The sequence below is a fragment of the Phyllobates terribilis genome, unplaced genomic scaffold (assembly GCF_046119375.1).
Source record: "Phyllobates terribilis strain yellow unplaced genomic scaffold, ASM4611937v1 Scaffold_3__8_contigs__length_932513732, whole genome shotgun sequence".
Classification (NCBI taxonomy): Eukaryota; Metazoa; Chordata; class Amphibia; order Anura; family Dendrobatidae; genus Phyllobates; species Phyllobates terribilis.
This window is the reverse complement of record NW_027362763.1, coordinates 907,461,196-907,480,137: the sequence shown is the minus strand read 5'-3', so window position 1 is coordinate 907,480,137 and position 18,942 is coordinate 907,461,196. Positions and strand designations below refer to the sequence as shown.

Genomic DNA, 18,942 nt, shown 5'->3' with positions numbered 1-18,942 from the left:
AATAACAGCATACAAATATATATATATATTTTATTTCAGCATTGTTTCCCCGGGTTATTATTGGGTGTGTTCAGTGGGACGGAAAGGCTGTTTGCTTTTATATGTCATATATGCTGAAGTATAAAATGAAAAAAAAACAATACTAAATGAAGAGGCACACTTTCAGTACTCGCAAAACATGAAATATATCTAACAGTTTAGTCTTCTGATGAAGTGATATGTGGGTAGTGTTAACCAAGAGTGATTGCAGTATTCCATAGAACGTCAGTTCAATGAGGACAGAAATGTTTGCAGATAGAACGTTTTCACGTGTACCAGGAAATCTAGCGCAATATTTGCAGGATGAATTATTAAGAGGCGTAGATACTAATTATTCTTAATGTATAAAAATGAGAACAATAATAATGAGCCATCAGTCAGTGGTATCTAGGAGCAGGTAAGCACTTCACAATGATTTCATACTTTACTATATGTCTATTAAAAGAATATATATCCTCCGTGAATGGAAATGTTCTCAGATCTGACGATAAGTTAGTGATCATGGGGAAAAACATTTTACTACATCGCTAGTCAGTAACTGCTCTAAAAGAAAACTATAGTGGGCTTGAAATGATAACTAATGGGAGAACTAAGGATACAGAAATACACAGAGTTTGTTTTGGTTCGGCATTATAAGGTGTAATATTGTAAGTGAATGCTGATCTACTGGCTGTAGCAATGAAAATCTAGGTTGAAAGGTCACTCTCCTTTTAGGACTGAGGCCTCAGTTTTGATACCAACTAGAAAATTAATTGCATTAAGTTTCCATCAACCATATTTGTATCAATATGGGTTTCACATAGGTATGTTGATTTGCCAACATCACATGGTTTACACTGCGTTTTGCCAGGGCTAGGATCCCGCTACATTTTGCCTGTACATTTCTTTGTACACCAGAAAATTCTGCTGATGTACAGTAAAGTCTTGTCTGCAAATTGTTGGCTTTGACTGTAGGTCTGTACAGGGGTGGACACAGACAGAAGAGGGCCCCTGTGTAAGAACAGTGTATGGGCCCTTTCCAGTCTACTAATGTGAATGTCACAGAAGCTCCTTACTGCTTTGAAGGTAGAAGTGGATCACTTCCTCACCTCTTGGGCGCCTGGGTGGCTGCACAGCTTGCACCAATGGTATGTCTGCCCCTGGCTCTATGCTCATCCATATCGCAGACAGATGGAGGAGCTGCCTTATATAGCCTGTACTACTCTGGTCTGCGTGGAAAATACCCATGTGCACTAGCACATTGGCTACAATTTGTCTATATGTTATCCATGCGCAATCTGTTGCACACCTGGACCGCAGACGGACTAAAAGCACACTCATCTAGCAAGCTCTAAGGCGCCATTATACCATCCTCAGGCAGAAGAGTACCCTTTGGGCCTATGTTTGGCTGGTATATGTTAGTATCCTTGTCATAGTCAATGACGCTTTTCAATACAAATTTATGCAACATTAAAACGTATATCACAGGGTATAGAGTAATTCTTTACAAGCATACAATTGCAAACATCTGGGGTATATTTATAACAATCCTGCTGAACGTAGTGATAACCCTTGATGGTGTGAGCTATAGTGGTTGTGGTCTCTAAGGCCAAGACTTATGGGATAAATACTCTGATCAGTTTTATATAATATTTACTATATTTCACATACAGTATACCATTTTTTCCACATTAAATTAGTTTGTCATTTAAGGATGTGTTCACATGTGGCAGCTTTGTTGCAGAAAAGCTGTTCCATTCATCTCAATGGAGTTGAGTAAAGATATTAGGTTTGAAAATCACTGTAACACATTGTGCTTGCATTCTGCATCTGCTCTATCACTATATATAACAATTATCATCATTAATAGTTTTTCTTGTTGTGTTGTAGTTTATTACTGGAATATCTAAGGTTAATAACTGAAGACCTCTATATGTTGCACACCCTAAAACATTCCAAAATACCACCTTTGAACTGAATGACATGATTGGTATGTTTAGTTCACCGTTATCAGTCTTTGTAGAATTATGCCATTGTGTGTGTATTAATATATGCTGTTGTGGTGTATATTCCATTTAACATATGAGACTATACCTAGGACAGAACAGTCAGTGCAGCATTAACCCTTTGTTTCCTCATGGCCATACCCGTGGTAAAGTAAGATTTGCATCATTTAGCCAGGAATGGTGTTACACATAACAGGTCTAGAATGACTTCCTGCTCTGTCGTTACGTACATACTCTGTTTTCTTCACTCCTTAGAAGACTGTGACATTTTCAGATCTAGGGTTGTCATTGAAGCAAAATATTTCTGACCTTCTTCAAGTCAAACCAAGTAATATTGGATGATGTCTTTATTTTTGTGCTAGTTTATCTTATCAGTGCCTTTCTAAATACATACAAATAGCTCAGACTGAAACTTGATGGCTTTATGGTGATAATAAAATAGCTGCAATGGGGAAATTTTCTTCATTAAAAATGTTCTTTCACAACCCACTCAGTTTCGGTAGGAAAATTGTTTAACCTTTTCTAAAGTCAGTAATGTGAAAACAGCATATGTCTTTTGAAGTGGAAGACAATTTTTCTTTAACACGGACTCGCCATAAAACACAACCATGAGTTGCAGGTTTTGCTTCTGTATATAATTCAGTTTAGATTACTTCACTATATGGAGCACATTACATTAAATTCACTTTCAGAATCAGTGTTGTGTTTCCAATTACCATGAACAATATAACAGTAAATATAAGCGTATATCAGTTTTTATGGAAGTGGAGTAAAATGACCCGAGATATGTAACAAGAGAAACAAAGCCACAACATAATCTTGTGTAATCGGTAATTTCCGTGAACTGTTAAAAAAAAGAAATAAATATACTACTACATTTTCTTGTACAAAACATCTTATTTTTCTGAAAACAGCATGAAAAATGATTTTTGTACTGCTGTGTGTTTTGAAAGTGCAACTATAGAATTGCAAGCAGGTTGTCTATCAGTTTGCAGGGCAGTCATTATGTGTGTGTGTTTTTGTGAGTTTGTCTGTGTATTTGTGTTAGAGTATGTGCTTGTGATATTGGTGTACATGTGGATCTGTGTATATGTTATTGAGTATGTGCATATATTTTTGTATGTCTGCAAGTGTATGTTTGTGTAGCTCTGTATATGCATATATATGCTCTGTATATGTGTATATCTGTGTAAAAGCAAATGTGTGCATATCTTTGCATAAGTGTATGGTATATCTTTGTATCTGTGTATATATGTATGTACTATAAGTGCATGTGTATCTTTGAATCCTTGTATATGCATATACGTGATGTGTGTGAATGTCTTTTTCTTTGTATGTGTAAGTGCATGTGTGGACCTCAGTGTGTATGTAAATGCTAATATTTGTGGGAGTGTGTGTGTAAGTGCTTGGGTTTTTGCCAGTCTCTGAGTGTTCGTATATGTGTTAAGTGTGTATGTGGGTATAAAAACTTGTAGGATGTTTTTTCCATTTACAAAAACATCGACGTGGTTGAAATGCTTGCGTTTTATTAACTGTTTCATGATCATTTGTTAAAATGTACTGTATGTAATCATGAACTCTTTTAAAGGCCCATATTTACCATACCACTATCAGTATTTGGTCAGTATTCGATCAGTATTTTTTCTCAGGTGTGGGGGCCAAAACCAGGTGAGCAACAATCAGATAAAAGGTATAATGGAAACAAGTGCATCAATTCTGCATTTATCACCCACTCCTGGTTTTGGCACCCACTCCTGAGAAAAAATACTGACCAAATACTGATAGTGGGGCCGTGGCCTAATAGTCACTGTGTGACATAAACATTTAATAAGGCTTAATTCATTTAAAGTCTGCTTCAATAATCTACTTTTGCTTAGGTATTTTCCACGCTTCAGATAAAGCATAAATAAATTAGGTTATTATCTGGGGTTTTCCATAAAGCCGCAGGTAGACCTACTAAATTGTGCTTTATAGAAGAGAAACAGATGTCAATTGCAGCCCAGCTATGTACCTGTAAATACCATTAAATTTGCATATCCTTTTATGCAAACAGCCCAGTGAAGACCGCTTGTAGCAAAGCGGTAATATCGCATTGCATGTAACACTGGCGAGCCATTACACAATTCTACACCTATACTCTGGAATAGATTAGGGGCAACTAGACTCAAATTACATTATTTTTTTATTTATTTACCTAATCTGAAACTGTATTCTGTTTCTATAGACGTGAGCAACAATTAGTACTTGGCAAACAAACTTGTGCATGTTTCCATTTTCCTTCTGATTTGCAGCACTTAGTTTTTATTGGCTTTTGGCTGATGACTCTGTCTGTGCTTTCCTGCCAATCCGCAGTTTTATGACTTGCGTATAAAGTCGGTATGAGAAGGATCCCTGGAGTTATAGGTTAGCTCTTTCTCCCATATTGTTAAACATTTGAAACATTTTTGTCTGGTTATTCAAATAAGTGCGTGGTCTTCTCAGTTTTAAGACTGTGCCCGTGCGGGCGTGGATCTGAGATCTGGGGATAGTGTGTGGGCATCTTCCTATGTCTGACTTTACTAGTCATAATGCAGATTACAAGGTCAACAGCAGCTTTGGTAATGTGTGGCTATACCTCCTTACACAATCTGTTGTGCCTGTGCCGATTACTTTGTCTCCAACATATCTATGTTTTATTCATTATATTATGGTGTCGACCTACATATTAAAAAATGTTTTTCAAAATAAAGAAACAAAAAGTTTTTTTCTCTGCTATGTCTTCTTTAGAACATGCTGTGACTTTCCCAGCTCCCTCGAATTGTTCTTACTGGTCTTCACAGCTTGCTTCCTGTGTGAGGTTAGATTGTTTACCGTACAGAAAGAGCTATTTTTGATCACATTTTTTGCCAATAACTAATTTGAATCTATAGACCAGCATTTAGTCTGTTTCTCTCACTTTGAATCATTACGGACTCGCAGCAAAATATGTTTACCCTCTTATTCATTTGCAGCCGGCACAGACTGACAAACAAGAGCAGCAGACTCATTTTGTGACAGCGAAAATGATTCATGTAACTGTAGTTTAATAAAGCTAATACCCCGCATGTCACCTTTATATGTGTGCGCTGATGACGGATCAGTTACATTACAGTCGTAGGCTTTGGTACTAGTCATTTTAAATATAGAAATTTGCCAATGCTATTTTGGCAAATGTTATTTTCATATTAGTAAAAGCCAACGATGCAGAAGGTTTGGACATGTGTAATGTGTAAATTACTCAGCTTTAATAAGTAACTGAGAATAACAGAATGCACCTTGTCCCCATCTTTTACTGTATATATATTTTCTGTTTTGTGACGAACAAGACATAGAAGATAATGTGATACTTTCCTGTGAAGTCCTGGGCAACAAGCAGAGAAGGGTCCCCTACCGTTTCATTGAGAATTTTGTGTCCAATATTAGCATCATGCGATATGTCAATAATACCGTCATATAAAATGCTAACCTGTAGTGCCCACATAACCCTGCCATACACTTCCCTTTCAGTGCAAATATGCAATGCTCAAATAAACTGCTAATCAGTAGCAGTAATCATCATCTGACATCAAGCAACTGCTCCCTGCAAACTCCATTGACTTTAATAGGTCCACCAGGTTTTAGTCACAATGAACGGCATATTTTCAGACAAATTAGAGCAACATATTTTGCTATTTTGTCCTGCATTTTTGCTGGAATCTCAGAACACAGTCCAAGGCCTCATCCATGATTATGTATCTTGGTAAAAATTTAACATCAGGATTTTTAAACCCAAATCAGGATTTAATCATATAGGAGAATTATAATGGAAAGATTTGTAACTCTTCCATGTTGAAAACCCACTCCCAAAGGAGAAGATGTGCATGCCCCTAGTGAAAACACCCACTAGGGCCTAACTAAAGTTAACTCATTAGCTGCCAAATACTTTGATTGCTTACATCTCTGCAACGGAGAGGCGAAATTAAAAACAGACTAAAACATTTCATTCCGCTGTGCAGCCACTATTACATCCGTTGTCCAGTTCAACATGTAAAATTTGGTGATAGGTCCTCAGGAACTTTTCATTAAATATAATTCAACATTCCCTCTTTTACCATTACCAGTCTGAGGCCAAAAATGTGTTCTTTTGGCCTCCATGTGCTCCGAAAATTGCTCTTTCCTATACAATTTTTTTTTTTATTCAATGAGTGCCTAGGCATCCATCCTGACTGTGGCTTCTGTCGGCATATACCTCCGGCACATATGCGCATAACAGGGGCCATAGACATAGTTTGTCCCTAGCCTCACAAACATAAATGAAAAATAAAGTAAGCTATGCCTGTGTGAAAGTGTCTATACTTGAAGGGGTTTTCCAGCTTTCAGAAAAATTGTTCAGTGGGTTTTACTCACCCTCCTCGGGTCCAGCACTGAGTTTCCGCCCTGCCCTACTCTCTGCTGTTTGTCTGCAGCACTGACGTTATTCAGTGAGTCCGGCGGCTCAATACCATCTCCATTGGCCGAGCCACTGAGCTCAGTGATTCTCTGCAGCGCTTTTGACGTGACATCACTGCTGCAGACAAACAGCCGACACTGGTGGAGGAGACTCAGCACTTGACCCAGCGAGGTTAAGTAAAGGACACTTTTTGTGTGTTTTTTTCCTTTTTACTACACACTTCACCTGGGAATACAATGCTTTTGAAACTGGAAAACCGTTTAACTTTCTAGATTCCTGTCATGTTCTGATGTAATAAGCTAGATAGGATCTGCATGTCTCAGGCTGGTCACATTCATCTGCCCCTTCCTCCGCCGCCCTGACCACACATACTGTATGTGTAAAGCTTCAGACAGAGAGAACCCTACAGGTGTTATTTTCACAGCTATACAGTTTTCTATTTGTCAGATAAAACGCGTTTACACGTTCAGTATTTGGTGAGTTTTTTAACTCAGTATTTGTAAACCAAAACAGGGTGGGTGAAAAATGCAGAAGTGGTGACGTGTTTCTATTAGGCCACGGCCCCACTATCAGTATTTGCTCAGTATTCGGTCAGTATTTTACCTCAGTATTTGTAAGTCAAAATCAGGAGAGAAACAATCAGAGCAAAAGTATAAGACCACAGCCCCACTATCAGAATTTAGTTAGTATTCCGTCAGTATTTTTTCTCAGGAGTGGGAGCCAAAACCAGGAGTGGGTGATAAATGCAGAATTGGTGATTTGTTTCTATTATACCTTTTCTCTGATTGTTCCTCACCTGTTTTTGGCTCCCACTCCTGAGAAAAAATACCGACCAAATACTGACAGTGGGGCCACGGCCTTATACTTTTGCGCTGATTGTTCCTCTCCTGACCTTGTCTTACAAATACTGAGGTAAAATAGTGACCAAATAATGAACGTGTGAACATGGCCTTACTTAGTGTAATCATTGAGACCACGTGCACACATTCAGTATTTGGTCAGTTTTTTACCTCAGTATTTGTAAGCCAAAACCAGGAGTGGGTGATAAATACAGAAGTGGTGACGTGTCTCTATTATATTTTTCCTCTGACTGATCCACTCCTGGTTTTGGCTTATAAATGCTGAGGTAAAATACTGACCAAATACTGAATGTGTGAATGTGGCGATATTATGCTGGGGTAAATTAACCTATTAGGGACAGCTTGTTAGTGAGTTCATGGTTTATATAATGTGCCTTTTAATTCTTACCTGCCTCTGAATTTCAGATCATTTCACTAATAAAAATCACCAATCTATTCTTGTCGCATTATGCTGTTGTCTGAAAAGGCTACTTACATGCAATACTACAAAATGAAAACCATTGTTTTGACATAGAGATACAGACAATCACAGAGATCCATGGGACAATCACAGAGCTATGGATTACATTTCAACATGATACAAATTGGTACTGTTGCATCCAAAAGACATTATCTGATATAGGTTGTAGCTATAGAATATGGGTCAAGTGCGCCAGATAATACATTTTAGACAATGAAACAATACTAATAATTAATGGGACACAAAAAACACCATTAAAACATTTAAAAAGTGCATAGCAGCATACATCTAGATACAAGACCCACAAAAACACTGTAATAATTGTCAAGGTTAAAAAAAACAACCTCTCACTATATAGGATGGCAAACCCCCTAGAATAGAAAATACAGAATATTACATACCATATACAGTGCCAAAGTACAACAAGAACCTGTGCAAAGCATGAGGGTCCACGATGGTAAGTGAACCAAAAGTATACCAATAAATAATGCAACTAAGGATGCATAAATATCAAAATAAATATTATCAAAGTGAATATTACAAAAAAAAAGAGAAATATCAAAGTATGAGGTCATTTCAGTATTAACAGCAGTAATCACCTTGACTATCAAAAATCATTGTGGTAAAACCTACCTACACAGTCTACTTACTAAATATAGCATCAGGTCTAATGCCTAGTTTTGATGACTTATATCAGTTTTTGTGATACATGCTGTTGTGTCAAAATAGGAAGGCTCATGTGAAATCCTGGGGGAACCGTAGTAAGGAGCAGTAGTTTGAGGAAGGATCAGAATCCACAAAAAATTCTTCATATTACTTTCCTATCACATGAACCATACTGTCACCCATGAGCATGTTCACCAGAAAACAGAGAGGAATTAAATCAGTTGGTATTTGGAGATCTATAGAAAACTAGTGGATTCCGTGAAAAATAACAACGCACATTTATTTAGGAAGATGAAGCCGCTAGTTGATATACAGAAGACACCATCAGTCTGTAATACAGTAAGAAGCGCAGAGCTGGATTGGCACCTGTACACTTGGATGAGTCAGTCGTGTATCAGCTGATGCAATCGTTCACAACTCACTTGTCCTTTTATGACATGCATACTCCATACTTCTGTGCAGGAAATCCCCATAGCGGAGCTGCAGTGGCAATAATGACTGCTTTTAGTGAAAACTGATCTCATCTCTCACAACAGATGTTGAGATTTTCTTTCTCGTAGTGTTGAAATATCATCACATGTTTGGGGAGGTTTAATCTATGTACTGATCAATCACAATCAATCAGCATGGTTTAAAACCAGAAATTCATGGACAGTCCGTAAAAAAAGGGCATATTTTTCACCTGTCCACAAAAAAAAAAATTTGACACGTCTGTGATTTTTTTGATCACATAGAACACATCACTTTACTTGATTTGACAAAAAGGGTGCACATTTAGATCAATCCACACTTAAAAAAAGATTTTTTTTTGAAGCTGAAGACATTTCTACAGATTTTGATGACTAGTTATCATAATTTTACAGTTCACAGTGAATGCAGCTGATGTCTTCATATCAAAATTATGGGCTGTAGGCATGGAACACTTATAATCTTAATAATCTATTATTGTTTTCTAATATGTTTATAAAAATTTTGACTGGCTTTGATTTTTTTAAAAGCTGTCCAAAAAAATAAAAAATCAAGTTTGCAATCCTGTCAATCAGGCACAGACCACTTTAAAGGGAACTTGCCAGTTCCCCATGCTCTCAAACCCAGCAGCATTCACATATGTATTACTAAATTCCCTGCTTAACCATCTCTTTATAATGTTATTCACTTAAATCCATGTTTAGGAAAAGTATTTTTAACCTCCGCTTTTCTTATGCTAATTAGGCCTTTGACTAGTCGATGGGGTGTTAGTTTCCCCCGACTAGTCAGCCCTCTTTGCACACCCATGTGGGTGTGATAACATGATTTGCAAGGGCCGGGCATCATCGCCTGCTCCCTGCAAATCTCACGCAGCGTCATTGCCCCTCTGAAGTCCAGTGGACGTTTCCCGGCTTCAAAGGCACACTACGCATCACAGGAAGTGCAGAAGATGGCTTACGTACATCTTCTACACTTTTGGCCATACGCGATGCACCTCTGAAGCCAGGAAGCGTACACCCGGCTTCAGAGGGGCAGTGATGCTGCCGAATTGATTCGAGAGCATGCGAGAGATTTGCAGGGAGCTTGCGATGACCCTGGCTCTTGCAAATCAAGTTATCACACCCACTGGGTGGTGATAACATGCAAAGAGGGCCAACTAGCCTGGGAAACTAATGCCCCATCGACTAGTCAGAGGCCTAATTAGCATAAGAAAAACAGAGGTTATAAATACTTTTTTAACCATGGATTTAAGTGAATAACATTATAAAGGGCTGGTTAGGCAGGGAATTTAGTAATACATATGTGAATGCCGCTGGGTTGGAGGAAATGGGGGACCCAACAGGTTCCCTGTAAGGCTGTTACTTTGTAATGCATTTTATTAAAAAACCTCTGCAGTGGATTATATAAATGTTGTGAGCTAGAAAATCAGCAGAAAGCCCTATCTTTTGTGAAAATGTAACAGATACGCAATGTAATGGGTATGAAGTGGAGCAAAAAGATTTGCTCTGTCATTGTCCAGTGTTCAGTCCAGTAATCCTTGGCAGCCGAACCAGGACAGTCTTCCCTTCTCTAGCTGGCATCCTTAGTGACTCTTGGACGTACTAGGCCCCAATGTGAAGCTTTTCTCTCAAGTCTAAATGGGTGACATCGGTGGCAATCTCCTTAAGAAAATGGGTTTGGCGGTGGCCCTCTCTGTCTGTATAATGGTGGCCACAATAGTCTATGGATGACAGATGAGACTCCATGGCATTTGTCATAGGCACAAGTCACTAAAAGGTTATCGTGACATCTGCTTTATCGATAGGTCAAGCAAAGCATGAATGGTGCGGTCAATGACACTATTCTATACCTTATTTGGATGCAAACAAGGATGTGTACAAGCCATACGTACAGATTTAGTCTTGCACTTTGGTGTGGATTTCTAGGCTGTTTCAACAAAGTAATATGTTTGAATTCAAGACATAAGAGCTCATACAAATGAGGGAAGGGTGAAGTGAGGCACTCAGAGTCACTGCGGCTCTGTCATTTTGTGCACTAGGCACCCTGTGTGCGTATTACAGAACTATTTTACTTTAGGATTATTAATTCATATGGAACTTGATTAAAATTAAATTGCTACACAGAAAATCGGCTCAGGAAGATACTGTACAGTAGGACCCATAGAATTCTTTGCTTTCCATATTGCTAGGAGTATATATATGTATACATATATAGTCCTAACAATATGGAAAGCAAAGACTTCTATAGGCCCTACTGTACAGTACCTTCCTGTGCCGATTTTCTGTGTAGCGATTTCATTTTAATATATATACAGTGGGGAAAAAAGTATTTAGTCAGCCACCAATTGTGCAAGTTCTCCCACTTAAAAAGATGAGAGAGGCCTGTAAATGACATCATAGGTAGACCTCAACTATGAGAGACAAAATGAGAAAACAAATCCTGAAAATCACATTGTCTGATTTGGAAAGAAATTTCTTTAAAATTTTGGTGGAAAATAAGTATTTGGTCAATTACAAACAAGCAAAATTTCTGTCTCTCACAGACCTGTAACTTCTTCTTTAAGAGGCTCCACTGTCCTCCACTCATTACCTGTAGTACTGGCACCTGTTTGAACTTGTTATCAGTATAAAAGACACCTGTCCACAACCTCAGACAGTCACACTCCAAACTCCACTATGGTGAAGACCAAAGAGCTGTCGAAGGACACCAGAAACTAAATTGTAGCCCTGCACCAGGCTGAAAAGACTGAATCTGCAATAGGCAAACATCTTGGTGTGAAGAAATCAACTGTGGGAGCAATAATTAGAAAATGGAAGACATACAAGACCACTGATAATCTCCCTCGATCTGGGGCTCCACACAAGATCTTACCCCGTGGGGTCAAAATGATCACAAGAACGGTGTGCAGAGAGCTGGGACCAACATTACACAGGCTACCATCAGTAACACGCTATGCTGCCAGGGACCCAGATCCTGCAGTGCCAGAAGTGTCCACCTGCTTAAGTTATTACATGTCTGGGCCCGTCTGAAGTCTGCTAGAGAGCATTTGGATGATCCAGAAGAGTATTGGGAGAATGTCATATGGTCAGATGAAGCCAAAGTAGAACTGTTTGGTAGAAACACATCTCGGCATGTTTGTAGGGGAAAGAATGCTGAGTTGCATCCAAAGAACACCATACCTACTGTGAAGCATGGGCGTGGCAACATCATGCTTTGGGGCTGTTTCTCTGCCAAGTGACCAGGACGACTGATCCATGTACATGAAAAAATGAATGGGGCCATGTATTGTGAGATTTTGAGTGCAAACCTCCTTCCATCAACAAGGGCATTGAAGATGAAACGTGGCTGGGTCTTTCAGCATGACAATGATCCAAAGCACACCGCCAGTGCAATGAAGGAGTGGCTTCGTTAGAAGCATTTCAAGGTCCTGGAGTGGCCTAGCCAGTCTCCAGATCTAAACCCTATAAAAAACGTTTTGAGGGAGTTGAAAGTCTGTGTTGCCCAGCGACAGCCCCAAAACATCACTACTCTAGAGGAGATCTGCATGGAGGAATGGGCCAACATACCAGCAACAGTGTGTGCCAACCTTGTGAAGACTTACAGAAAACGTTTGACCTCTGTCATTGCCAACAAAGGATATATAGCAAAGTATTGAGATGAACTTTTGTAATTGACCAAATACTTATTATCTACCAAAATTTGAAAAAAAATTCTTTCCAAATCAGACAATGTGATTTTTAGGATTTGTTTTCTCATTTTGTATGTCATAGTTGAGGTCTTCCTATGATGTCAATTACAGGCCTCTCTCATCCTTTTAAGTGGGAGAACTTGCACAATTGGTGGCTGACTAAATACTTTTTCCCCCCACTGTATATATGTCTTTTTAGCATGTGTTTTATATGCTTTTTTATATTTTCTTTAAGATGCACCTTTTTTTAATTCTTACCTTATTTTCTAGGTTCTATGAAATGTTATTACTGATAAAAGGACTAAAAGAACACCTCAGTGTAAGGGCCAACAGATGTGGCAGTTCTTTAGGATGTTCCATTATAAGGTAGGCACATTTGTTTCATGTTTTGTTAGATTTCACAGTCTTTTATTAATGTTATTTCAAAGTGGTTGCTATTTACTATGCTGACCATGCAGACCTACAGAAAGGAATAAATCTATGAAATTTTAATCATAAATGACAGTCCTTACAGCATAGATTCCATCCACTCTATACAATTTGATGACTAGACAGACAATGATGTGTCAGAATTATCAATATTGCTAATTTTCAGAACACATTTGAACACAGGCATTCAATCAATACATCTCTAAAGTTCATGTCTTTGAGGAGAAACTTAAAAGGAATCTGTCTGCAGAATCAACTCTCCTAAACCGTCTATATAGGCATGTAGGTCATAGGAAGCTGAATAAAATGATACCTTGATAACTGCGATCTCTTAATGCCTTATTCCAGAGAACTCCACGTTTTTCTTATATGTAAATGAGCTGTTAAGATCTATGGGCCGGACACTGATCTATATTATGGGTATTTACTATGGAATAACTGGTAGGGCATTATCTTTATAGAGGTAGTAGCAAAATACCGGTGGCTTCGCTCGTGGGAGATTATGTTAAATTGTTGGTTACACTTGCGAAGGTTAAGTTTTCAGTTTCACTCTGAAGTTCACATCTTCACAGTTTAAAATTCGTTTTTTCAACTCTTGTTATTGTTAGTTTGGCATTAACAGTAGTGTTGAGCGAGTATGTTCTATTAACCCTTTCGCCGAGTATGCTCGGGCCGAGCTCCGAGTATTTACAGCTGCTCGGTGATGAGGTTAAATCGCTCCCGTGTGCATGATTTGCGACTGTTTGACTGTTTTATTACATGTGAGGAATGTCTATTTCTTACACATTCCTCACATGTAATAAAGCTGTCAAACAGTTGCAAATCATGCACATGGGAGTGATTTAACCTCATCACCGAGCAGCTATAAATACTCGGAGCTCGGCCCGAGCAAACTCGGACAGAACATACTCGCTCAACCCTAATTAACAGTTGTTTATTTTTACAAATATGTCGTAACACTGAGGTGACCAATGTTCGCATATTACGTCCATTTTGCCTATTATGACTTTCAGATCTGACCTGTAGTTCTGAATTGGGTCTTAATTATTGTTGAGCGAGTATGTTCTATTAACCCTTTCGCCGAGTACGCTCGGGCCGAGCTCCGAGTATTTACAGCTGCTCGGTGATATGGTTGAATCGCTCCCGTGTGCATGATTTGCGACTGTTTGACAGTTTTATTACATGTGAGGAATGTCTATTTCTTACACATTTCTCACATGTAATAAAGCTGTCAAACAGTTGCAAATGATGCACACGGGAACGATTCAACCATATCACCGAGCAGCTATAAATACTCGGAGCTCGGCCCGAGCATACTCGGACAGAACATACTCGCTCAACCCTAGTCTTAATGAAATGCTTCAAAACTCAAGTCCGCCTGCCTACGTCTTTGCATAAATTGCATAGGTCGTATGCGGTCATTTTGACGACGTTCATCCTTTTGTTCACATGTTTTCGCATCCCTTGAATCAACCTGTATGATCCAATTCTCCTGAAGACGACGTTCCGTTGTTCAGGTGTTTCAGCTGCCTTTGATTCAGCCTATCTCATCCGTTTTATTTTAAGCCAGGACTCGCGTTGTTCACTTGTCTGTTTGAGACAGTTTTGCTTCCTTAGCTTTTGGATTAACTTGCCAATAGATGGACGTTTTCTGGGCAGTATTTTAAAAAACAGTCCTTACTATTATGATCCTTAGACCACGGTCCCACTATCGGTATTTGGTCAAAAAAAATTCTCAGGAGTGGGAGCCAAAACCAGGAGTGGGTGATAAATGCAGAATTGGTGACTTGTTTCTATTATACCTTTTCTCTGATTGTTCCTCACCTGGTTTTGACTCCTACTCCTGAGAAAAAATACTGACCGAATACTGATAGTGGGGCCGTGGCCTTAGTAATCCCCTCACACTGATCAGAGATCTAATAGGTTAATCTCTATATATAAAGCAGAAAATGTGTGACTGCCTCACAGTCAGACTGTTCTAGTTGTCCATAGCAACCAATCAGAGCTCAGCTTTCACGTTACCTCAGCAGCTTCAATGCTGAAAGGTGTACTCTGGTTGCTATAGGCAACCAGAATGATCTTAGTGTGAGGAAATTCTCATAAATGAGGCCCCAGTTACTTCCGCAACAGCCATTGCTATGTTTACAGACTTTAGAGTGACTAATCAGGTTGCCCCACCTTAGCAACTATATGGTTGCTGTCACTTTAACCCCTTTACTACCACCTTGGGTTTTTCCATTTTTGTTTTTTGCTCCTCTTCTTCCCAGAGTCATAACTTTTTTATTTTTCTGTCAATATGGCCATATAAGGGCTTGTTTTTTGGGGGACGAGTTGTATTTTTGAATTACATGATTGGTTTTACTATATCATGTACTGAAAAACAGGAAAAAAAAATCCAAGTGTGGTGAAATTGCAAAAAAGTGCAATTCCACAATAGTTTTTTTTTATCATGTTCACTCAATGCTAAAACTGACCTGCCATTATGATTCTCCAGGTCATTACAAGTTCGCAGATACCAAACATGTATAGTTTTTTTTTAATTTAAGTAGTGAAAAAAAAATATCCAAAGTCTGTAAAGAAATTTTTGCGAGACCCGTAGCGTGTCCATTTTTCGGGTCTGGGGTCGGGAGAGGGCTTATTTTTGCGCATTGAGCGGACTTTTTATTAATACCATTTTGGGTAGATACGATGTTTTGATTGCCTGTTATTGCATTTTATTGCAATGTTGCGGCGACCAAAAAAAATAATTCTGGGGTTTTGATTTTTTTTCCTCATTACGCCGTTTACCGATCAGATTAATTATTTTGATATAGTGATAGATCGGGCGATTCTGAATGCGGCGATGTTTTAGTTGGTGAAAGGGGAGTGATTAGAACTTTTATATATTTTTTATATTTTTAAAATTTTTTTTCACTTTTCACTTTCTTCAATTGTCTCCATGGGAGACTAGAAGCTGCGATCATCTGATCGTCTGTGTTATACTATGTGTAACAAAAGTGCACATCTGCTATGAACGCCAACCGCTGTGGTTTTGCATTCAACACACAGACACCCATTTTGTCTTTTATTTCTATAGAGCCTAAATCAGGGGGGCCTAATCTTGTGAAGTTGGAGAGATTTCGAGTTTTAATGTTCACAGTATTTTTAGTCTGGTGTTAAAGACGGGCTTTGTAAAATTTCACTCAAATCGGGTGAAAAATGTGGTTTTGTATTCAATGGGCTACCATACACAGATTTTTGGCTATATATATATAGATTTACTCTGAGAAGACTAAGTATTGCTACATTTATCAGGGGTATTGCATGTTGTCAAGCATTAAGTGCTGTTTTGGTTAGACCATACGTAAATCATTATTTATGGGGACACTATTTTCATGGTACTATTATTTTGGTGTTTCCTAATTTTTAGGGCTGCATGGTGGTTCAGTGGTTAGCACTGCAGCCTTGCAGCGCTGGGGTCCTGGGTTCAAATCCCATCAAGGACAACATCTGCAAGGAGTTTGTATGTTCTCCCTGTGTTTGTGTGGGTTTCCTCCGGATACTCTGGCTTTGTCCCACTCTACAAAGACATACTGATAGGGAATATAGATTGTGAGCCTTAATGGGGACAGTGCCGATAATGTCTGTAAATTGTATGAATTGTAAAGCTCTGTGGACTATGTTGGCGCAACATAAATAAGAAGATTATTATTGTTACACACACACCGCTAGGTTCAGATAGGGCTAGACAGATTTCATGAATTCTTTGGAATCCTGCAGGGCAGCCATAGGCTGCAGCTTCTCTCAGGCACACGATTGATTCAATTGCTGACCAGACACATCTGACAAGAGTCTTGTTTAACAGTGGAATTTAATCTGAAGCACGGCCAGTGCAATTCAGGGATATTACAGGAACAATCTTCATTACAGTACAGTCTGAGTTTCTTGAGCATCTGGCTCCAGTAACAATACAGTAGTTTCTTCATAAGACACAATATTACAGTCTCTTCAGTAGCATAATTCAGCATAGATTAGTTCTCTTAGCAGCATACTTCTATGCATACACAGCCGCAGGCTTTTCCTTCACAAGGACACAATAGTACACAGCATTCTTTATCCTGCATGGAGATGGGGAGGGGGAGGGTTTGATGAGGGAGATGATCCCTATGACACAATTCCTTCCAGTCCTTATCTTCCTGCCCAACAATAATACTCTGCACTGTTAGTACAGGAAGTCTATCTGACCTGTGTTTAGCTTCTCTCCTGATCTGAATCCTGTCCAGTTGCCTTCTGTCAGATACAGATAACACACTACCTTTCTCTTCAGCTTCAGCCAGACTACAATAACAAGTTCCCCACAATCCCCCTGGGGCTCTGCTAAAACACTCCCTGTCTCCTGTGACTGTGTTAACCCCTCTAGTTGCTGGATGCTTCTGAAGCACAACACTTTCTGTCTCCTGTGCTTGTGTTATTTGTAACAGTTGCTGGATGCTTTGGAAGCAACTACTTCAGCATATCACAATTTTACCTTCTTTTTGAATGTCATCCTCGACATTCGTCTTAATTGGTCAATCTGACCAATTCTGAGACAGTGGTGAAAGCTTAGTAACTATATATATAAATTTGTCATTGTCAAATTGGTATAACATTTATAAACATTGATAGCAACCTATTCTTACAACCTTTTTCTTGTAGTACTCATGTAAGAGATAAATAATTAACACAACACAATCAACGTCTCTTCAGCTGGAACTTTTCGTACGTCTTCAACCAGCTCTCTCTCTCACTAGCCCTTAACAGTTCTTTGTTCCTACAAAGTCTTTTAAGGAAAATCAAAGCATGAAAACAAGTCTTTCCACCAGGCAACATCTTCCATACTGCCTCTCAGTGGTGAATACCACTCCAGTGGGCTTATCTACTCTGTAGGCAGAGATACCTGTTTCCAGTCGACAGTCCTTAGCACTTGACTCGGTTCACCAAGTGTCTCGAACGTCAGCATCACGGGACTCCTCACTTCTCGAGTCAACATCCTCCTGGTGGGTTGTTTCTCAGATACCACGGGTTCTTCGGTCACAGGAGTTTCTTCCACCGCACTTATTTCCCGTGCTTCTTCAGATGCTCCTGGAACTGCCTCTGTAAGTTCCTGTACTTCTCCGGAATCGTCTGGTTCCACATGGTCTGGTAATTCCGCTTCTCCTGAGAGTCGATCGGTCTCTCCAGTGACCGGTGTTCGATCATCAGATCTGAATTGGACTTCATCTGTACTCCTTGGTACAAACTCTGGAGCCTCGGGACTTAGTTCACTCTCCTGAGGTACATCCCTCTCCTTGCCGGTCCGAGAAATACAACGGTGTACTCTTCCTCATCGGAACTTTCAAGGTCACTATCCACCTCCGGACTTTCAGTCTGTGGTGGTCCCTTACTGGATCTCGGTCAATGTCGGTCTGCTTCTGGGAAGTCTTGTGGTGGGAGATAATCACAGGGTAGTAATAAATTCCAATGGACTATTCTGGTTTTCTTGTCCCCTCCTTCCAATCGGATTTCATACACTGGACTGTCATTGGCTTCCCTCTTTACAACCACATACACGTTTCCAGTACAAACAAATTTTCCTGGACCACCTTTCTCACGTATGTTCTTGACTAGCACCCAGCTTCCCGTTGCCAATTCTGCTCCATAACATTTTCGATCATAGTACTCCTTACTCTTGCTCTGTCCTTGCGTAATCACTTTGGATGCTATGTTGTATGCCTCTGCCATCCATTCCTTCCATTTCCGAACGTACTCCAGATACGTTCTGTAAGTCTCTGACACTGGAGTATCGAACATGATGTCGATTGACAGTCTTGGCGATCGTCCATACAATAGGAAACAGGGTGAATAACCCGTTGCATCGCTCTTTGTACAGTTATAGGCATGTA

General features: G+C 39.4%; 1 protein-coding gene across 16 annotated transcripts in view; it reads left to right on the top strand.

Annotated features, from left to right (window-relative positions):
• LOC141257787 (uncharacterized) overlaps positions 1-18,942 on the top strand; it is a 1,010,546-nt gene that overhangs the window by 337,483 nt on the left and 654,121 nt on the right. For 15 of the 16 annotated variants that reach the window (XR_012318105.1, XR_012318103.1, XR_012318104.1 and 12 more), the window contains one exon: positions 12,884-12,979. Coding sequence is in view for 4 of the 16 variants with exons in the window: in XM_073672778.1 (XP_073528879.1) it covers positions 12,947-12,979 (33 nt within the window). In the remaining 12 variants the exon portion in view is untranslated. Of the gene's footprint in view, positions 1-1,908; positions 1,942-12,883; positions 12,980-18,942 lie in introns of those variants that run through there. The other variant, XR_012318106.1, reaches the window with a different exon arrangement.